The sequence below is a fragment of the Camellia sinensis genome, chromosome 9 (assembly GCF_055761805.1).
Source record: "Camellia sinensis isolate YWXY chromosome 9, ASM5576180v1, whole genome shotgun sequence".
NCBI classification, from domain to species: Eukaryota; Viridiplantae; Streptophyta; class Magnoliopsida; order Ericales; family Theaceae; genus Camellia; species Camellia sinensis.
The window spans coordinates 16,850,483-16,873,622 of record NC_138969.1 but is presented as its reverse complement, the minus strand read 5'-3'; the positions used below and the strand labels follow the sequence as shown (position 1 = coordinate 16,873,622).

Here is a 23,140-nt window from a genome sequence, read left to right as displayed (position 1 = left end):
AAATTTGAGGAAAAATCGTAAATTCAAAAAATGAGTTTAGGTTGGTTTTTAAATAGAAATTTAAAAATTTCACAAACAAAAAATTTTTTCAATTAATTTTTTTTTCAAATAATTTTTTTTCCAATGAATTTTTTTTCCAACTAATACTAACTGAGGGGACAATTGGTAATGCTACTTTAAACCTTAGGGAGGGGATTGTAATTTCTAAAATGTGAGGGGTGTCAATGTAATTTACCCAGTGACGGCAAAATTAGCATTTAAAAAAATTAAATTGCTGAAGGGGGAATCTGTAATGAAACTTTAAACCTCAGGGAGAGAGATGTAATTTTCAAAAAGTGAGGGGAGGAACTGTAATAAACATAAACCTCAAGGGGTGTCAGTGAAATTTAGCCTATAACTTATATGGTCTATTAAGTGGAATTTCTTATATTGTGCTAGATTTTAGAATAAAAAAAATAGAATGTAGGACCAACTAGGCCTAATCTAATTAATCACCAAGACTTTTTTAAGTGCTTCCTTACAGGGAGGTCATGGGTTCAACTCTACTTAGGGGAGTTGAATTAAGGGAGCAAACACTCTTTAGGAGTACCAACTCTCATATGTACAAATATAACAACTAACAACTGACTTTCGTTGATTAAAAAAAATAAGAGTTAGTTACCCTTTTGATGGTTGTAGTTTTATTTAAACTGCACTTTAGCCTTTATAATTTTAAATTGAATATTTTAGTTCTTACATTTTAAGTGTAGTTTCAATTTGGTCATTTCATCCAAATTGAAGGTTAAAATTAATAATTTTGGAACATTTCTCAATTTTCTAACGTATATACATAGGCAAAATTAACAAAAATTTTGAAAGAAAGACCAAATTGAAATTGGATTTACAGTCTAGAGACCAAATTGTTCAAATTAAATAATAGGGACCAAAGTTAATTGAATTTAAAACAAAAAAAAAAAAAATAGGGCAGAAAAATGTAATTAACACATAATTTATTTACATCAATAACACCAATATTTATAGGATGAAGAAAAATCAGTATATAGTCTCAAATTACTACTCACAATGTTTATGTAATGCTACAAATAAGGAACTGCAAAATACGTTATATGGGTCATACATTGTCTCTCACGTATTTAATAAAGACAAGTTAGGTAAAATTTTCTATACACAATACTCGGCCACTACTGAATAACAAAAATAATATCCACAAATTCAATCATATCCCATAATTTATGGAGCAATACACAAGTCATTTATTATTTGACACAATGAATAATTTCTTCAGGTATAGTCTATACACTACAAGAATTAACACTTTTGCCGACCAAAAAATTGGTCGCTAAAAGCCCATTTTTGGTCGGCAAAAGTTATCCGCGACCAATTTTTTTGGTCGCTACTTTGGTCGCCAATTGAGGGTCGGCAAAAGTAATTCGCGACCAAAATTTTAGTTGGTCGGGAAAAGTTGGATTTGCCGACTAAATTTTTGGTCGCTAAATATATCATTACCGCGACTAATTTATTTAGTCGCTAAAATACTTTGGTCGCGAAAAGTGATATTTTTCCGACCAAATATCTTAGTCGCCAATTGACACATTTTGCGACCAAAATTTTTGGTCGTCAATTATCACATTCAACGACCAAAAAGTTTGGTCGCCAATTGTGACATTCCACGACCAAAAATTTTGGTTGCCAATTGTGACATTCCGCGACCAAAAAATTTTGGTCGCCAATTGTCACATTCCGCGACCAAATTGTTTAGTCGCTAATTGTCACATTCCGTGACCAAAAATGTTTTGCGCAACTAAAACTTTAGTTGGCAATAGACCTATTCGCGACCAAATCCTTTGGTTGTTAAAATTAATAATTTTAATGACTAATTATTTAGTCGCCAAATGTGCTTGGTGATACACCGACTACTTTATTTAGTTGGCAAAAGTATAACTTACTGGGCCACGAGTGCCCTTACTAGTTTTGAGGCTTTGATTAGCAAAAGCTATTGAGAATTTGGGACAAAAGTACAACATTTCACACTCAGTTGCCATGGAATGCAAAAGATCGGAACATTTCCCCATCAATCATAAACATTACAACACAACTTAATTTCTTTACAATCGTGTCAAGTACAAAGAGAGACAGACACAGAGAGAGAACATAATCAACTTAACCTTCCCCACCAAAAAAATAGCAAGATTGTCTGCAAGATAACAAAGTAAAAACTACGTACTAAACTTTACATTATATCTCAACTAATATCTCAACTCATCAGTCAAACCCAAGTAATATCTCAACTCATCTTACTATGCCCAGTCCTCCCAACAGTATCAGTGCTAATAGGACTTCTGACACTATTTTCAGCCACCACTGCCAGATTTTCATTATACCTCGTTTTGGTAACTTCACCAGACAAGCTGGAAACGTTTGGTTGTGAATTCGATTTCTCTTCTGCCAATTTAGCTGATGTGGTGACAGAAAAAGCACCTCTTTCCTGTGAGCACGTCAATTGTCTATCAGAAAAAGATGCTGTACTGGAATTTATGACAGAACTCTGTAACATTTTTCTGTTAGAACCTCTAATCAGAGGCTCCAATTTAAATCAATACCTGAAATGCATTTTGTACAGTTTCCTCCACTAATAGGAAGTGATGGTGCAGTACATTCTGTGGTTCGCTTGATAAAATCAGAGGCATCCATAGCTGTGCAAATAGGCTTTACAAGCTCATTATTGCGCCGCTTTTTACTGAAGCGTTCCCTCCTCAAGTTTAAGCTTGGAGTATTAAAGACGTTGCCAGTCTGCAAAAATTAGACAAGTAGTTAAGTAAATACCATGTGAAGAAACTTGTGTATGCTCTGGTTCAAGGAAGGAGAAAAAATAAAAAAGCATAAGATATCGAAATCTAATCACTTGCAAAGAATACAAAAATAGGATGAATAAGTGCTCAACACATAACTAAAGTATTTAAAGTTGAAACTATATATTCTCAGGTTGCAAAACTTGACTGACAGTAGCTACATATGAATAGCATTATTTATAATCTTCAACCAAATAACTATCTCCAAATATTTATTAAAATACATATACAAGCAAGTCCATGATGAATTATAAGAGCATAAGCCCTGATTGGATTACTCACCCATCAGATTAAAAGCTAAATAGCCATCAGTCAAATACCTATGTACTCAATTAACTTGCTTCTGAGTAAACTCAACCAAAATATTGTCCAATAAAAAACACTAGAAACCTGTATGCTATAGACTATTATTGATAAATGACATCACTGTACCTATCAAATAATCAACAAAAATTTAATTCAAGTATGTTCAGATAGTTTAAATGAATAATAAGCAAAAGAGAAACCGACCTTTACCAGGTCATCACTACCTTCACCCCAATGTGAGAAGTAGTTATTTAGTACATCCAGGCGATGTGAAAATTGAACAAAACCCTGCCTTAAGCAACATAGTTCTTGTTGTAGTATATTATTACGATATATTTTGAACTCATCAACTTTTTTTGCATGTTTTACTTGCTTCTTTTTAAACTTCAGTTTTTTTCTCTGCAACTTCATTATAGCAATTTCACAATTCATATTTTTATCAGGCAGAACAGCAGGAGCCTCAACCGATGTTCTAGAGGACACAAGTTCCAATATCTCTTTCTATAGTTCCTCTATTCTTCACTTATTATCCTCTAATTGCTGAGCTAACTGATTCGCACGATGTCTTTCTTCTATGGCCGCCTTCTTATTTGTTTCTGCAACCTTTCTCCGCTCTTCCATGAGCTAACTGAATCTTTTTGTTTGCCTCTTCAGACTTGAATGCCTCCAAAACCAAGTTTGATCTTGCTTCATCGGCTTCACTCTTTAACTTCTCCAACTGAATTCGATTTTCCTCAACCTTAATTCGTTCAGTATCAGCAAGTCTCCTTTCTTCAGCAGCCCTACTTTTTTCTGCCTTCATAATTTTCCGTGCTTCATTAGCTTCCTTCCTCTCAACATCAGCTTTTCTCCTCTCAGAATCTGTTTCCATTCTCTCTTTCTTGACAAGCTCCTCGAACCGTTTTATTTCCATTTCCATTTCAGAAAGGCGTGTTCGAAGAAGAATTACTTCCCCATCCACATCTTGAGCGAGTGAGCCCCCTCTCTGATGCAATGAAAGTATCTCAGACTTCAGAAAGGATATCTCATTCTCCAATGAAACTCGAATAGCTGACTCGTTTGCTTTCTCCTGCCTTTCAGCATCAGCCTGCACCCTTTCCTCCTCATATGCTGGAAAAGAAATGACACAATAAAGAAAAGGAAAATGTTATTAATCTACTAGTATAAATTTCCTTCGATTTCTGTATCTGCAAAAATATGGTAAATTTACACATCACATGTAAACCCAAGCATAAAAATCAACATACATACGCTCACAGATTTCATTGCATCAAAATTGGCATTTCTCTTCCATATATATTGTACTTCTGAACTTTCCATGCAAAAACACAATGGGGATCAGTATTATGTCAACATGTCACAGCAAGACGTTATCTCAATTGTATAAGTTCATGTAACTTAAGAGGATAGATAACATTACAAACAGACAGGTGAGACGATGAATTTTATTTTATTATTAAAGATGAAACTGAAGACAGTAACTCATCAGAAAATAAGTTCAAAGTTTTTTAGACAATATCAAGTGGAAGTCAACGTCACTCACCAATTACTATGGATGAAGCTTTTTCTAGGGATGTGCATCCCTATATGCATTTGACCATCATAAACTCATTGACTTTACATCAAGAAATATCACACACAAGTGCGTGCACACAGATATATAAATATATATATATATAGGCAGAACATTGGTTTTCCTATGGAACCATCACAAAGCTAGAAAAACAGAGGTTGTACAGATTTGCTACAAGTAGCAGATTGACCAATAATGGTTGGAGCACGCAAAGGTTTACTTAAAGGATGAACATTGTATCTTATTGTAATGAACTAGTGAAATTCAAGGTCACCTTAACAGTAGGTGGAGGGTGCAAGAAAAATTAATATTTTGGCACCTTCAAATTTAGATTCTTGATTTCATATGGTATTTACAGGTCATAAGCTGGTGTGATAACAAGTGCTATCCACCCTAGAGCTATGGCGAATTAGCCTCTCCCTAAAAAAGTGGGGTAAGGCTACATACCTACTCTTGCCCAAATCTAACTGTAAGCAGAAGCCTCAGGTACCATATGACCTTAATTTCACGAGGCATTACCATAAAAAATTTAAGGGGATTGACAGAATTTAAGATGGATTGTTCCACTAAAGCTTTGTTCAGAGCTTGGAATTGCTAAGAGAAAAAGAAAACCCATTTACCTTCATGTTTACATCCCAACTTTGTAAAACAACAGATTAAAACAAATTCTATGAAATCACGAAAAAGGGAAGGAGAAATGATATCTAAAAAGAAATAAAAAATTTCCACATACTTCAATCATATTTTCCTATTCACCATCCGTTTTATGGTAACCAAACAAAAAATAAAGAGCATTCCTTTGTTAAAATTGAGGCTTTCCTTTTGAAGTTTATCAATGAGTTCATTTTGAATCTTTACAGCTTGTCAAAGAGCATTCCGTGAGGCTTCCAGCTTTGAGTATTTCTCTTTCAACTGCATATACAAAACACATTAAAAAAAAATAACTACAAAAATGGTATGACCAGAATTAAAAATAAATCAATACCACAACACAGCATGGATTCACAGCCTGAGGTTTCGCCACTATCTCTGCTTCCATCGCTGCAAAAAAGCACAGGAAAACAATTAGGTTAAGACACCAGTATATACATGAATACGGAGTGATTGAGAAGTAGAAAGAGGTAAAGGTACTGTTTAGTTCCTTGAAAAAGTGAGGGAGAAAGAGAAGAAAAAACTCACACTTCTAGGCATTTTGCCTAAGCACACAAAAAATTGCACTCTCTATTTTGCCAAACAACTCTAGCTGATGTGTACCCACATATACTTTTCCTCTTGTTTCAGTTTCTCTTCTCTCAAGGCCTTCTTCTCCTGCATGAACAGCAACTCTCAGATTGATAAATTTTAAAAGTACATAAATATCACTCAAAATATTTTCTGAATGAATCAGGCAATTACAGACAAATCACTGCACAAGTACAAATAATAGTTATCCTGTAAAACTGTTGGATCAGAAACTGAATCTACCTCAAAGCAGTGGTAGATTAGGGAGTAAGTATGCCACAGATGTCATTATATTATATTGAGCAAAACTCAGAGCAAATAAATATTTCGAGAGTAAAATCAAATTGGATCTTGAAAATAAGGATTAGATTAATTGGATCTTTGAAGTAGTTATCTTTATTTTATGGTGTAGATGACCTTAGAGAATTTTTTTGTTTATGGTAGATGACCTATGCTTAAGTGCAAATTTATTACCCAAATTGTGTTAAAACACTTGAGGATGCACTTAAACCCTCTTTAGTGGTTAGACTATTAGTCCAAGTTGCCTCTGAACAGTCAATTTCATCCCTCCGTTCTTGTTCTAGCAACATTTTTCTAGTAATTTTGGGTCAGACGATTGTAACTTTTGGTCATCTAGAGCTTAAGACAACTTCATGTCCCAAGAGTGAGGGGCCAAACACTATGCCAGCCTGCTAGGCACAAGTAAAATTGTTAGTTCAATCATGTAGTTGAATGTGTTTTGACCAAATTTACAAGGATAAATCATGGTTTTAAATAATGGTAACCATATTATGTATCATTATTGCCGATATGTCGGCTAATATCGACCTATATATTGACAAATAATGGCATTTGAATTCTAAAATTCATATGTAATAGATGATATGGTACATAAGGATCTATATTTAACATGTGAAATAAACAGTTCTACATTTTAATAACTAACTAGTATGCCTTTCTTTTTAACTGAATTACATAGCCTATTTTGATTAATTAGTCCTAGAGGGTTTGATGCAATTGAAAATGGATGAGAATCCTTACTATAAGTGGGATTCCTGTGTATTAAGTACGATTTTTTTAGCAACTTTTTTAGTTTCTCATAGAAAATCGCTGTTAATAATAAAGATATCATAAACAGCTAACAGGGATTTGAGCCAGCCTCAAATATTTTTAGCAAAGGTTATTGAGTGAGTTAAGTCAAGCTTCAACTTAATTTATAAAGCTATTTGGCTGTGGTGAGTTTCAACCCTGTAAAATCATATTGAGTATTATCTCATTGTGAAAATACAAATATTCTTTCCTCTTGCTTGATGAAAAACTTAATTTATGCTATCTGATTGGTTTGGTTATCCTTAGAAAATCCTATTGAGTATTATTCCATTGTGAAAATACTAATATTCTTTCATCTTGTTTGAAAACTTAATTCTGTGCTATTTAATTGGGATTTGTTAGCGATATTACTACTCACTTTGTGAGTGTCTTTTCTATTTCTCCTTGAACTATAAATAAAAGTTTATGTATCCTCTAAACCATGAGATCTCAAAACCCACAAAACCTTTCATTCTCAACAATAATCAATCAAGAAATTGACCAAAAAATGGAATCAATTCATCAGAGCTCAAATCTCTCTCTCTGTACTAAAATTCGCCGCATTATATATATATATATATATATATATATATAGAGGGAGAGAGACCAAGGGCAAAGGCTAGAGAGGGAGACAACGAGAAATAGAGAGAGACAGACAGACAGACAGACGGAGAGTGAGAGAGAACCTGTGAGGATCTGGCGGTGGCGCTAGCGGTGGCGGTGGAGCTAGCAATGGCGTGCGACGCTGGTCTGCGATGAGGTGAGATTGGGTGAGGATCCCCCAGAAATGAGGAGTCCATTAGACAGAGGGCGATGGCGATTTGCAGCGGTGGTGTTCAGTGTGCACGATGCAGAGATTCAGTGTGTAGAGATGCAGCAGTGGCGTACGCTGCTTGCCATTCAGTGTGCACGATGCAGAGATGTTCATCTCTCTCCTACTTCGGGGAGCTAGAGAGAGTGGGCACCCATTGAGAGAGAGAACACAGAGAGAGGGAGAGGGCGGACCAACATAGAGAGACACAGATTAGGGCTTTTTTTTAGATAGAGATAAGGGAGGTTAGGGCTTTTATTTTTTTTCAGAAATTCAATTCCCGCCCCACGTTTCAAATTTTCTTCCCAAACTTTTGGCAACCAAAAATCAAATTAGTCGCAAAAACAGATTCTTTCACCGACAAAAAATTTTAGTCGCCAAATCTCAATCAACGGCGACTAAAATATTAGTCGCGAAAAGTACTAATTTGGCGACTAATTTTTTTTGGTTGCTGAAAATAAGTTTTTCGCAACCAAATTTTTGGTCGCCAAAAAATATGTGACCTTCCGCGACCAAATTTGTAGTTGGTCGGCAAAAGTATACCACTTTCTGCGACCAACATATTTTTTGGTCGCCAAAATATAACCTTCTGCGACCAATAATATTTGGTCGTCAAAAATAATGATCATTCGCGACTAATTAATATTTGGTCGCCAAATGTCATTTTTTTGCGACCAAAATTTTTTTGGTCGGCAAAAGTGGTCGGCAAATGTGTGAATTCTTGTAGTGATATGACTACAACCCAAAGGTCTTCACGCTTGACCTTGCAAATTCTGAAACCAATGTGGCATCTCAAGTTGGTGAAATGCTTTCAGGGATGGCTTCTCCATTGATCATTTTTTGTGTTAATGACAATCTCTACTTTAACCCCTGTTCCGAACACCCCACGTGGAATACAAAACTTTTCTATACGAAAACCCCCGAGATTGGCAGATCTAATATGAAAACCCCAATGAACATCCAACAACGTGCACCGAAGCACCAAAAATAAAGACCAACAGCAACAAAACAAAGCACATCTGGGTGGGAAAACTGTGGGGGATTCAAGTTTATTAAAAGGAAAAAACCATACACAAACACAAGAGAAAGCGAAAACATAGAAATAAGATGGTGAACTAAAGTAGAAGAAGTTTTGTAATAGATATGGATAAGAGAAAGAAAAAACTGAAAATGAGAATTAAATTGAAGAGAGAATCGAACCAAAAGAAAAAAAAAAAAAAAAGGAAAAATTGAAGCAACAAAAGGAAAAGAATAGAAGATGGAGAACCACAACAAAGAAGAAGATTGAGAGAGAGATAAGCACATCTGTAGTTGAAGAGTGGGGGAGAGTCACTTGATACAAAAATTCAATTCAAAATTTCTCAATTTTCTAGGTTAATATATAAATTTAGTCATCACATTGGAGATGCTAATTGTTGCAGAATTTCTCAATTTTGTAGGTTAATATATAAAGTTAGTCATCACATTGGAGATGCTAATTGCTGCATTAAGGTCATGTTCGTTTCGGAAAGTGGGTTGGTTTTTTGACTTTTTAGCTTTTTTGACTATTTTAACCTAGAGCTAAAAAGTCTCGTTTGAGAAGAATTTTTGACTTTTTTGATTTTTTTGTGAAAGAAATAATATAATGATTATGGGTTAGATGTGATGTTTTGTCTTATTAGGCTAAAAAATCTATTTTATTTTTTGTTGCTATTTTAGGCAAAAAAAGCCCAAACCCTCCCTTCCCAAACGGAGCCATATCAATCTGTATATTAACTATGAAGAAATAGTTAGCAAAAAAAAAAAAAAAAAAAGACAAAAAAGAAAATGGGGAAGAGTCTCCTAACATTTTCCTTTCTTCTATAAGTAGTGCTATACAAACCAAGAAAACACTCAGAGGAAAAGCTTATCCAGAATGATTGACTTCGATTTTTAAAAATAAGACTGCCAAATTATTTTTTTGTAATAAATTTTGCATAACAATTTTCTAAGTCATTTTCTTTTTTTGATAGACATACCTAGGTAACAGAGCTGCATGTTTGCCTTTGGTGCCTGAATATGAAGATTCCTTCTCTCTCCTTTGGCCACCAAGAAAATATAAGTTTGACCCAACAACTCCACAAGCCATCCCAAAGCAGTCACCATCATCACTAGAAGGGAATTGAATTTCTTGTAATTGCAAGGATTGATCTGATGAACCAATTGATACGAGTGGCAGGACAGAGTAGGATACAGAAGAACCACCATAGCTTGCCAAACACAGCACTAGAATTTTTTTTGACAACTCTTCTTGACACCTGTCTGTTTTGCATTGTTTCTTTGTTGTTGCCTCAGGCTGAAATTTAGATTGATTGATTCTTTTGAATTTTTGGAACTGAAGTTGCTTCTGTGCAGATGTAAGGGTCACCACTGGGGTTGATTTTTGTGACCTGCGTTCTCTACTGGAGGCCAACATGGGATATGATAATTGGAATTGGCTTCACACACACACCCAAACACACACACAAAGAAAGAGAATTTGTGTTCTTGATGATGGCAACAAGTTTTTAAAAAGACGATGGAAACAAGGAGCTACTAAAAAGAATAATAAATATAATTATGGTAAATTACACTTACCTTCCTGAAGTTGAAAAAAATATATAGTTTTTTTTTTTTTTTTTTGATCAGCAAAAGAAAGATTTTATTGATGATAAACACATACAGAGTATGATAAATTACATTAATAAAGAGGAGCTTGGAGCTAAAAAACCTCCAACCTTCTAGTTGGTGAGAGACCAACGAAGAAAAACAAAAACCAGAGGAAAACAACAAAAAGGGTGTAACTCAAAAGTCCAACCACGCAAAAAGGCATAGCAGGACAGTAGAGTATGCTCCAAACCACCTCACAATAAGGCATAGCAGAGCGACAGAATGTGCTCCAACCCAGCATGAACAAGAGAGTGTAGCTGCAAACCATCTTCAACCCATACACCAAACAGCATAGCATCCAAACAGCATCACACACAGCAGACCAAACAGAAATACAGACAATACGAGCAGACCAAACAGCAATACAGCAATATAGCAATACAGCATCACAAACAGCAGCCTCAATGTAGTGCAGGGCAGAGACAGGAAGGAGCTCCAAATAGCCCAAATAAACCAGTAGACCAGTCTGCCAAGAAGCAAGCAGAACTCAGCGGCGGGCAGAGGCAAGCAGAACTCAGCAGCAACCTGAAGCATAACGAAGCTGTGTTGCCTTCAAAAGCTGTTGACAAATAAGCATTACAGCCTCCCACCCAAGCATAATCTAATTTGCACCAGATTATACACAAAATCAGTGATGGGAAAGTGGAAATCCCTTGAAGTCAAGGTTCTGAAAAGCGGTTGCGGTCGCCGTAACGGTGGCGGTGACGCGGTTGCGGTTGCGGGGTGTAAAGGCCGTAGTGTAACGGTTGCAGTAACCGGAACCGTGGATTTTTTTATTTTTCGCACAATTTGAAAAAAACTTACCGATACGCATATTTTTTTTCCATGATCATATTTATTGGGTTAAAAATAAATATTGATCAATTTTTGTAAATTTTTTAGTATGATCTAATATATTTCATATTTTTAAATCACTATAAACTGAGTTTTTTACATTTTATTTTAATAATTAATGACTTTATATTTTACAAAAGATCATTCACTAACTATTATATATAAGATAAATAATGACAAAAGTAAGCGAATAAATAAGAGCCTAAATATATATATATATATATATAAATATTTTAACAAAGCCAAATAAATAATGACCACACTTATTATTATTATTATTATTTTCGAACAATAAATAGATAGACACGCACAAACAAAATAGTTTAGTGATAGCAGCTGAATAGAATAGCATAAGTCTTATAGTTTCAACAAATCAATAACATGTTCTTCATCTTCCCTCTTCTCTCTCTCTCTCTCTCTATCTCTTGCTCCTCTATTTTCTCTCTTTATCTTCCTTCTTCTCTCTATCCCTTTCCCCTCATTTTCAGCTTTTTTTTGTGTTTTTTTCGAAAGAAACAGTTTGGAACCGTTACGTAACGGTGCGTAACAGGCCGTTATGGCTGTTACGGCACCGTTACGACCACTACGGCCGACACGCTTGTGAATCTCAATCACACTGCAAAAGCGGCCGTAACGAATAGCGGTAGCCGCCAAAACCGTTACGTAACGGCGTTACGTAACGGTTGCGGCCGCTTTTTAAAACCTTGCTTGAAGTAGATTTCAGCCAAATTGCAATCCTAATAGCGATAGTTTCATGTAGCTCTTCCAAGTTTGGTTGAATATCACTATAACAAAAAACGCATTTGGCGACCTAAAAATTGGTCGCCAAAAGTACAAATTTTGTCGCCAAACGAATCGGCGACAAGTATACAATTGGTCGCCAAAGGCTTGTCACTAAAAGTATTGGCGACAAAATCACATTTAGCGACAAGCAAAATTGGTCACTAAAAATCATATATTTTGTCGCTATAAAATTACAATTTGTCGCTAAAAGGTTAAAATTTAGATAGGCTATGTAGTTTTAGCGACAAAAAAATGCGTTGCCAAAAGTACTATTTAATGACAAAATTAATTTGGTCACTAAAAATCACGTTTTTAGCGACAAGTAAGTTTTGGTTGCTAAAAGTTCTTGGAATAACCACTAACTTTTAGCGACAAAAACAATATGTTGTCGCCAAATATATTAACAGCGACCAAAATACCACCTGTCACTAAAAATTCACTACACAAATTTTGATTTTAATAATTTTCGTGTTCAAAATAATCCAAAACACCTGTTTTCCTGTGCACGATATATACACAAATGTAATGTAAATAATAATACACCTGTGCAAGATATTCATACTAATTTAAAATTAATAGCAATGAAAAATCCCAATAAACATAATTACAATTCTCTGACAATCTAAAATATGCATATCAAAGTACTTACAAACTACTTAGATCAAACCCATAAATACATTACCAAATCCTATGTCAAAATATTTTCAAAAACACAAAACCAAATATTTTGATGCTAAACATTAATCCATAAATCATTTACCAAAATCATATGTCAAAATATTTCCAAAAACACAAAATCAAATCTTCTGATGCAACTGTTTTCCACCATTGCCAATATGTCACATGAAAAAAGAAAAAACAATATTAGATTGACAAAAAAAAAAAAAACATCGATATGAATTTCACAATTTTGATTTTAATTTTGTAACGGGAACTCCAACTGGGTGTTGTTTTCTCATACAAGTTTGCTCATACAAGTCTATTTAGGCTTGAACAAGTTGCCCGTGCCAAGTTTCGGTGGTTTCGGTGGTCATTTTGCAATTTCGACCCCCAAACGGGTCTTTTAAGTCTTGTGTTTTACATTTTTTCTTGTAATTTTGCTAACCGGAAATCCAATCGACGTCACGTTTGTTCCTACAAGTCTATTTAGGATTGAACAAGCTGTCTGTGCCAAGTTTTGGTGGTTTCGGTGGTCATTTCGCAATTTCGGCCCCCGAACGGGCCTTTTAAGTCTTGTGTTTTACAATTTTCCTTCTAATTTTCTAACCGAAGATCCAATCGAGGTCCCGTTTGTTCCTACAAGTCTATTTAGGCTTGAACAAGCTGTCCGTGCCAAGTTTCGGTGGTTTCGGTGGTCATTTCGCAATTTCGGCCGCCGAATGGGCTTTTTAAGTCTTGTGTTTTACAATTTTCCTTCTAATTTTCTAACTAGATATCCAATCGACGTCCCATTTGTTCCTACAAGTCTATTTAGGCTTTAACAAGCTATCCGTGCCAAGTTTCGGTGGTTTCGGTGGTCATTTCGCAATTTCGGCCCTCGAACGGGCCTTTTAAGTCTTGTGTTTTACAATTTTCCTTCTAATTTTCTAACCGGAGATCCAATCGAGGTCCCGTTTGTTCCTACAAGTCTATTTAGGCTTGAACAAGCTGTCCGCGCCAAGTTTCGGTGGTTTCGGTGGTCATTTCGCAATTTCGGCCCCCGAACGGGCCTTTTAAGTTTTGTGTTTTACAATTTTCCTTCTAATTTTCTAACCGGAAATCCAATCGATGTCCCGCTTGTTGCTACAAGTCTGTTTAGGTTTGAACAAGCTGTCTGTGCCAAGTTTCTGTGGTTTCAATGGTCATTTCGCAATTTCGGCCCCCAAACGGGCCTTTTAAGTCTTGGGTTTTACATTTTTCCTTCTAATTTTTTAACTGAAAATGCAATCGAGGTCCCGTTTGTTCCTACAAGTCTATTTAGGCTTGAACAAGCTGTCCATGCCATGTTTTGGTGGTTTCGGTGGTCATTTCGCAATTTTGGCCCCCGAACGGCCTTTTAAGTCTTATGTTTTGCAATTTTCCTTCTAATTTTCTAACCAGAGATCCAATCGAGGTCCCATTTGTTCCTACAAGTCTATTTAGGTTTGAACAAGCTGTCTGTGCCAAGTTTCGGTGGTTTCGGTGGTCGTTTCGCAATTTCGGCCCCCAAATGGGCATTTAAGTCTTGTGTTTTACAATTTTCCTTCTAACTTTCTAACCGGAGATCCAATCGAGGTTCCGTTTGTTCTTACAAGTCTATTTAGGCTTGAACAAGCTGTCCGTGCCAAGTTTTTGGTGGTTTCGGTGGTCATTTCGCAATTTCGGCTCCCGAACGGTCCTTTTAAGTCTTGTGTTTTACAATTTTCTTTCAAATTTTCTAACCAAAGATCCAATAGATGTCCCGTTTGTTCCTACAAGTCTATTTAGACTTGAAAAGGCTATCCGTGCCAAGTTTCAATGGTCATTTCAAAATTTCGGCCCCCGAACGAGCCTTTCATGTTTTGTGCTTTACAATTTTCCTTCTAATTTTCTAACCCAAAATTCAATCGAGGTCCCGTTTGTTCATGTCACGACCCAAACCCAGCCCTATGGGTTTAGCACCGTAACCGGCCAGTAATCCGAGATTACCGAAGGCCTGCAGAACAGTAGTACAGTAAAACATAGTACAGGGCCTGGCGGAAGCCAATACAGTAAAGAAACAATGCCCAATGAGCTGTGACAGTCTGTATGCACAAAGACTTTTCATACATTCATACATAAACGGTACAGAACAGTATGTACAATATTTACAATCATTCAGCCTAGGGACTTAATCCCCGCATAACAGTACGATAAACATTCAGTCTATACAGAACAGTAAGACAGTACAGAAGGGGAAAATTCTAAAACACCCCTAAGCGTCAACAGATAGGCTCGGAACCTCGCAGTGAGGCACATAGGCTGGCTTGACAAAACTGGAGTAACCCTGACGCTCCTAGCCGCGGTCTGGTGCCTGTACACCTACATATATATATAAGCAGTGAGCAAAAGTCCAGTGAATAACATAGTGCGTAAAGAGGTTAAGAATGAATGTCCTTACAGTATGAAAACAGTTCATTTCAATCAGTCTTTCAGTCGTTCAGTACAGTAAACAGTCATATGTGGTACATCCGTTAGCATAACAGTAAACAGTAGGTCTAGAAGACCGAACAGTAATGATGGCCATCAGTCAGTAAACAGTAGTGGTTCCAACAAGGGAACCGACAGAGATCTCTGTAACAGTAACAGTAACAGTAGGTGCTAAGGATGCCACAATACAGTTCAGAATATAGGACATACATTCATTCAGTTAACAGTAATCAGTTCAGTTGTTTAGAAAATAATCATTTGTGAACATATCTTTACACAATTATTACTCACAGAGTTCGGGCTACAGTATGCTAGAGCGTGCCTCCCCAGTCGCCAACCCTACACAGTTAACAGATTTAACACACTAAGCTACACAGCTGGGAAAGATAATAACTTAATCCCTAAGTTGCCTCGATGTGTTCTACATCTCTATCCTCAATAAAATGTCTTAAACTAGGCCTAAGAATGCCTAGAATGGGATGAGGATGCAAAGATGTACTCGAAAAATAGTTTCAGAAAAACAGAGTCCCGCTCGAGCGCAGGTATCCCCGCTCGAGCGGACATGAAACAAAGGTACACGCTCGAGCGTCAACTTTCCTGCTCGAGCGTACTGTAAAAGTACTGGATGGGTGAAATCTCCGCTCGACGAACGCTCGACGCCCGCTCGAGCTTGAGACACAAGACTCCGCTCGAGCGCCCAGTCCTCCGCTCGAGCGGATTGTAAAACAGTGCAGAGATGCTGGATGCTCGAATTCCCCGCTCGAGCGCCACTTCCCCCGCTCGAGCGGGAGTGCAAAATCTGGAAATCCCAGATTGCACCTCCAAGCTCAAACTCAAGTTTTAACAACTCAAAACTCGACCTCTTGGGCTGAATTTCCAGAAAACATTTGTAAACACATAGTTAAACATGATTCAAAGTTCAATTTGAGAAATCAAAGCCCAAGGGTGTTTAATTCAAACCCAATTTCAAACCATTTTCATGAACATGGAGAACATGCAAACATGCATGAATTCAAATCACTTCGAAGTTCCAATTTGATGCTCTAAGGAGCCAATTGATCCAAAAACAAGTTGGAAACATGGACCATTACAAAATTATGAACATGCATGTACCATTTTACCATGAATTCAACTCAAAACTCAACATTACAAACATGCATGCATGAATTATGCTCTATTTCAACATTCTAGAACTAATCCATGGCTCAAGTCTTAATTTTGACATGAATCATGCAAGAACAGGATAAACAAGAGGGTAATTACTCTACCTTAGGTCTCCAATGTAAAACTAGGAGCTCAATTACAATCCATACCTCAATTAGCAAGCAATTCAAGATGAACTCCAAATCCTCAAGTCTCTCCCTCTCAAGGTCGGTTGTAGGCTCAAAATGTGGCTGAAGGAGTGTTTTGATCCAGGTGTATAATAAGGCTCAAGTATATGTATTGAGTGGGCCACTCATGTGGCAAATTGGTAAATAAATCAAACTATGCAATTGATCGATATTTAATCTAATTTAATCATACCTAACAGTTTTCAAGTAATTATACCATAAAATCACATGAATTCTAAGGATCATAGAACACTAACCAAATCGTGGTTCGGCCGCCGATAAGGCCTTCAATTAGCAGTTTAAACGGAAAACACGAACAGATCAAATAATCAATCAAACAGATAGAATACAAATTAACATACACACTCAGTCAATTCAGTTCCATTTTTCGGTCAGTCAGTTCAGTACTTTAACCAGTCCAATTATCAGTCATAATCAGTTCAGTTTAACGGTAATCAATATTTATCGGTAATCAATCAGTCATAAATCGGTAAACAGTATGAGGGTTGTTACAGTTCAACACAACCAGACGTATTAAATGAAATGCTTGTAGTGATTTGAAAAGTAAATTATGAAAAATATACTTACAAAATTGTTTGTCAATAAGATTCCTTTGATGGATAATCATTTTCATCCACCTGCATGCCTGCCCGATCCTTGGTCATCCTCATAAACTTCTCAATCTCTTCAAATCTTTTGTTTTTCATTTCAATCATTTAAACTTGTTCTTGTGCTACCAGGTTCTGGGCTGCAATTTGTTCTTACTGGACCTCGAACAAATTCTTCAATGACTTTAGTTCTTTTTGTAGGCTTGAAACCACCTCAATATGTGCTTGTACAGTAACAGAAGATCTGGATGATGATGGTTTTGGACCAACTCCAAAGCCTTTTAAGTATCTTGATTTCTTTCCAAGAATCTCAATTGACAGCTGCTCCTGAGTTAAAGGTACAGCCCCAGGCTCTAAAGGCTCTTTACGTCACTTTTTCGAAGCTTCCTATCAATTTGTAAACAACTTCAACAAATACCACCATTTACATAAATATGTAAATCTATTAATTGGCATACTTACATGTAATTGACCACATATTGGGGCTACCCAATTTGACTTTCTTTTGCTCTAATGGGAATCTTTGTAAAAGTCTACAAAGTCAGTCTTCTCAGTACCCTAATTCCATTTAAAAGTAAGCATACATAATTAATTTTCACACTTTTAAATATAATAAATGCATCACCTGTTTATACATTGCAGCTTGAAATGACTTGAAGCCCATTCTATGATTATATGGTAACCTCGCTCGACTATCCCTTGCTTTTTTAGCCAAGTTCTTGAAAATTAATTAATTAGTAAAATTAAATTGAAATTACAACATAATTCTTTAAATTAGGAAATTTTACCTGATAATCGTCATCAAGCCATACATGATCAATCATGTATACCCAAGCCTCAGAATCGACCCCTTGTATGGTTTACTATAAGGGTCAACACTAGCGTCTACCAACTTCGAGTAATGAGTCTTCATCTTGTTATGCCAACTTTTGTAAAGAGTTTTACACTTTGTATTGACTCCTTTCTGAACCTCTTCATCCTCATCATAATCAACAATCTCTAATTTATCCTGCAAATATAATGAATGCTTTTATTAATATCGAAATGCAAGTAATGGTGATAATCTAATTATCTGAAAAGTAGCAAATACATGTACCCGAACTGCTTGAATGATGGGGGCTTCAAGAATCTCATCAATCTTGTCCCACTTTTTTATACCAATGATTGGAGCAGCCATCCTTATTATTAAGCCAAGTTCATTTGCAAATGGAGTGGCATAAGGCCCTACTGGCAACTTTGCATCTGCAGGGATCCAAACAAGAAGTTTTTCACCACCATTGTTAGCTATGAGACGTGCTATACTCTTTTCTCGAGTCTGACCCCTTAACTTGTCTAGAACGAGTACGCAAACTAGTGGTAGATGGTGCATCCTGGGCAATAATTGCATTTGTAGATGGTGCAACCTGAGTAGTAGTTGCATTTGTAGATGGTGCAGCCTGGGTTGTAGTTGCATTTGTAGATGGTGCAACCTGGGTAGTAGTTGCATTTGTCAGTGGTGTAGGCTGGATACGTAGAGCATTTGTAGATGGTACACTCTGAGTAGATGGGGTTAAATTAGGTGGGACAAGCCAAATAACCTTTCGTACTCTATCCTGACAAGTTGCCATATGCAAGAAAGTCATTAATTGTCCACATAATAGCTGCATGCATTTGAAAACTTAATTCAGTTGAGGCATCATACGTAAGCACACCATCTTTCCACAACTCCTTCAACTCATAAATTAATGGTCGCATGCAAACATCGATATCTCTCCTTGGTCCTTGTGGTCCAGGGATAAGCAATGACAACATACTAAATGATTTTTTCATATGTTTCCAAGGACGCAAGTTGTAAGGCATAACAATCACAGGCTACATACTGTACAAGTTGCTCATGTTTCCAAAAGGATTGAAACCATCAGTGCCCAACCCTAACCTCACATTTCGACTTTCTTGGGAAAACAAAGGATGTTGCCTATCAAAATCCTTCCATGCCTCACCATTAGCCGGGTGTCTCAATGTCCCATCATCTACTCATTTTTCTTTATGCCATCTCATATCTATTGCTATTTTTCTTGACATATATAATCTCTGCAACCTTGATGTCAACAGGAAGTATGTTAAGGTCTTGTGAGGAATTTTTTTACCTTTTCCATCATTCAACTTGTATCTAGACTGTTGAAAAATCGGACAATTCTCTAAATTTGCATTCTCTTTCCGGAAAAGTGCACAATCATACTTGCATGCATGAATCGTCACATATCCTAAGCCTAAGTCACGTAAGAATTTTTTGGCTTCATAAAGGGTCCATGGAATCACTTGATCACTTACTGGTATAAGGTCCTTTAATATCCCCAACAACATGTTGAAAGACTTACTGCTCCACTTGTTCAAGACCTTCACATGAAGCATCTTAACAACAAATGATAAAAGAGAAAACTTACAACACCCAGGGTACAACTCTCTTTGAGCATCATTCAACAATTTGTTAAAGTTGGGCATGCACTCTTTTTCAACATTGTTAGCCACATCATCGTCATTGTCATTGTCATTGTCTTGATCTTCCTCATCCTCTTTATTTTCATCATCATTTATGGTAGTTCCCATGTAAACACCTTCTAACAAATTTAGGATTTCATCTTGATCTTCGCCTATCGTTGCTTCCATTCTATCCCCAACACTTCCAAAGTCATTGTGGTTGTCATCATTCAATGCATGAGATGGATTCATGGGAACAGATTCCCCATGATACTCCCAAGTCTTATAAGAAGGGGACATCCCCTTCACAACTAAATGATACTCCACAATTTTACTAGTATGTCATTCACAATTCAAACAATCCATACAAGGGCAACGGATCTTATCATTTGGCCCTACATTCATCATTGCAAATTGAACAAAAGCCTTCACCCCATCTCGATACTGGGAACTCATCATATTCTTAAGTAACATCCAACTCCTGTCCATATTTAGTCACCTACAAAGCCATGGCTATGTGAAATTCCTTTGAATTAGAGAATTTACAAGATTATGGTTCCATATCTTTTGGTGACCCACAAGATTATGGTTCCACATCCCTTTCATGAACAAATGATACATCACAATAGTAAGTGATAAACAAGAATTACTATTCAAGTAAAATATGCAATTTAGAGTAAAGGGTGAAAAACAAAATTATATAGTAAGTGATGAAATTGATATATAGATTACAATTGCTATATAAATTGTGGTCTTCAAATTGTTACATATTAGTTTAGTAATTCTTGGAAAAGCATATTCATCTATTTTAGCTATTTGACGTATTTCTTTGTTGAGTTAGACATGAAATTGAGATTTTGAAACCAAACACAACAGTCATCCCTAATCATCGCATTTGGTCTTATTTTGTTTACATGTCAAATAGTTCCTTGAGTCATCTAAGTGTTTGTCATATCATAAATGCTCAAAACATTAGGTAAAAAATGTGAAGCTTCTAACAGCCACAAATTTAATAAAAAAAAGTGCCAAAATTCTCTAAGTAAATTAAAAATTCCCTAAAATATAGTCAAAGCTTACTTGATGTAGTAATTGCCCTCAACGAAAGATTGCAGCTTTTTTATCTCTTCGCATTAGCCAGTAACCTATAACATTTGAATTGTAAATCTAAGTTTAAATTAAAATCACACTATACATGAAATTAATGGAGAGTTGGCATGAAATAAATGTCAAATAACATATAAGGATACTCATGTCCTATCTTCATTTTTTTTTATACATAAATGAAAAAGGAAGAAGAAACTATGTTATCACCATCTTACTAATCATAAAATCTGATTCAATGGTTAAATTTTTAATTTTATTTATTTATTAGAAATTCAAAATTGTGAAACTAATATATATTCAAAACATTAGAGAACAGCCCATACAGAATCAGACTGAGCAACAACCAATCGGACAACAGCAGTGATGAGACCAGAGCATACATCAGCAGATTAGCACACAACACCAGCACCAAAGAAAGAATTCTTAAATATTTCCAAATCACTGGTGATAACAAATCCCAAACTACAAATTCTATTGATAGTGAATAATTTCAGTAATCAAAATTTATGACTAAAAGTAAGTAATTTATCCATGTCACAAAAAAAGAGTCAAATCAAATCTAAAGATGTTTCCCTCAAACAATTTCAACAATAAACAAGAGAACCTCCACTCAAAAACCAACAAAAACTTCATACAAAACTAGCATTGGAAAGACAGAACTAGCACGTTTCAAACATACAACATTGTCATATAACACAAACTTCATTAAAACCAACACTAAAAAGGCAATAGACTGGCTGTATTTTTCCCTACAGACCAACATTTTTCTTAGTTGTAGCCAATTTCAAAATTGCAATAAAGTTTGATACTTTCTTGTAAAAATTTATAGAGTAAATACCCAAGAAGGTAAATAAATTTGTTTCTATTTAGATCAGTACCAATGCTGATTGCCAACTTGATCATGAGAAGAAGTATACTACTATAATTTCTTAACTATAGCCTATAGGCAAAATTTAGAACAAGATCAATAAAGGCCCAGGAACTTGAAACACCAAAATGATTTATGTGTATATATGTCATTCGAACTGTAGAATGTGATTTCAAAGGGACCACCTAGTTCACATAGTAGTTCTTCTCCCTTGTTCCCACTTCCAACTATTCATCCATACTAGTAATTTTTATGAACTCATAATCCTTAAGATTACTTCTTTAATCATTTAAAAAATATATATATTTATGAAAATACATATGACACGAAATAGAAAAAACTTAATTAATACATAAATGAGCACAACATCCTTAATTAATAGAAGGAAGATGAGCACAAAATCCTCAAAACAGTAGGAGCCACAGGCCTACATTTAGATGGATATTACTTCGTTCAATGATCAAAACAATTATGTTAAGTCTTCTGTATTCCCAAGTTCTAATCAAATTCAGTTACATTGCTTCAAGAGCATTGAAGTGCAGTGGTATCTCCAACCACAAAAGTTAAATTCTCACTCATGATCATTTAAATCTCCTAGAGGATACATGTCTTCTCAGTCCTAGTTAATTGCATTACAACATACATAAATAGGATAATTCTGGTACAAACAATACAATGGGTTCACTCACAAGATCACTCCATGCTTGAAGAAAAATTGATCAATTTCAAATTCATTGTTGATAAAAGTGCATTTAGTTAAAAATTTAAAAGAGCAACATATTCCAGTGAAAGGGGGAAAAAATTTAAACAGCTAGCTGCCTGTTTGGATGGGATGATTTGAAGAGAAAATAAAAAGGAAAACAAAAAGACTCTACTTAGAAAATTACACAGAAATTTCATTAACCGATTAACAAGCAATTTCATTAAATTTCATTAATCGATTAACAAACAAAACACACAAAAACAAAAACACAAACATAATCTGTCTCTACTCATATATATATCTACATTGTAGCCTTTTATTTATCATATATTCAATGTAGAATTGCAATCCCAAAATATATTTATCAATCCTAAAATCTGTCTCTACTCATATTTGAAAGACAGATTTTAGGACTACAATCTATCATATATTTATCATATACTCATATATATATATATATATATAAATCCTTGAAGACAGATTTTAGGACTACAATCTATCATATATTTATCGTATACTCATATATATATAAATATATATGTCTTCAAAATATCAGAGAGAGAGAGAAGTGAATGCCGTTGGTGGAAATCAATCGGTGGTGAGAGAGAGCGAGAGGAAGAGAGACGAAGATGAAAATGAGGAAGAGGAGGCGGTGTGAGAGAGTGAGAGGGAGAGGGAGAGGGAGAGGGAGACATACCTCTGTTTTGTTGTGCGCCGCTTGAGTCAGTGGATTGAGAGAGAATGAGATGAACAATGGTTAGAGCTTATTTGTTTATTTAGTAAAAGGGTCGGTCCAGTCTTAAAAAATAA

The 23,140-nt window shown here is 35.7% G+C and overlaps 2 protein-coding genes across 2 annotated transcripts; both read right to left on the bottom strand.

Annotated features, from left to right (window-relative positions):
- Positions 1-2,261: 2,261 nt before the first annotated feature.
- LOC145798497 (uncharacterized) lies at positions 2,262-3,706 on the bottom strand. Its single transcript, XM_082886247.1, has 3 exons — positions 3,360-3,706; positions 2,601-2,790; positions 2,262-2,485 (listed from the first exon to the last, which is right to left on the bottom strand). Exons 1-3 carry the CDS (start codon positions 3,585-3,587, stop codon positions 2,451-2,453), a joined length of 453 nt encoding a protein of 150 aa, XP_082742373.1. The 5' UTR covers positions 3,588-3,706; the 3' UTR covers positions 2,262-2,450.
- A 35-nt stretch (positions 3,707-3,741) lies between these two features.
- Positions 3,742-4,542, bottom strand: LOC145798496 (uncharacterized). The gene is made up of 2 exons (XM_082886246.1): positions 4,403-4,542; positions 3,742-4,265 (listed from the first exon to the last, which is right to left on the bottom strand). The coding sequence occupies exons 1-2, from the start codon at positions 4,473-4,475 to the stop codon at positions 3,742-3,744; spliced, it is 597 nt and encodes a 198-aa protein (XP_082742372.1). The 5' UTR covers positions 4,476-4,542.
- Between the last annotated feature and the right edge of the window lie 18,598 nt (positions 4,543-23,140).

What these genes read in the sequence shown, in the direction of transcription:
- LOC145798497 (XM_082886247.1), bottom strand. Translation starts at nt 3,587, where the DNA reads ATGAATTGTGAAATTGCTATAATGAAGTTGCAGAGAAAAAAACTGAAG. An exon ending in GTAGTGATGACCTGGTAAAG is followed by an intron (nt 2,791 to 3,359) that starts GTCGGTTTCTCT and finishes TAATTTTTGCAG; the next exon opens with ACTGGCAACGTCTTTAATAC. An exon ending in CTGTACAAAATGCATTTCAG is followed by an intron (nt 2,486 to 2,600) that starts GTATTGATTTAA and finishes ACGTGCTCACAG; the next exon opens with GAAAGAGGTGCTTTTTCTGT.
- LOC145798496 (XM_082886246.1), bottom strand. Translation starts at nt 4,475, where the DNA reads ATGGAAAGTTCAGAAGTACAATATATATGGAAGAGAAATGCCAATTTT. An exon ending in AATGAAATCTGTGAGCGTAT is followed by an intron (nt 4,266 to 4,402) that starts GTATGTTGATTT and finishes TTTCTTTTCCAG; the next exon opens with CATATGAGGAGGAAAGGGTG.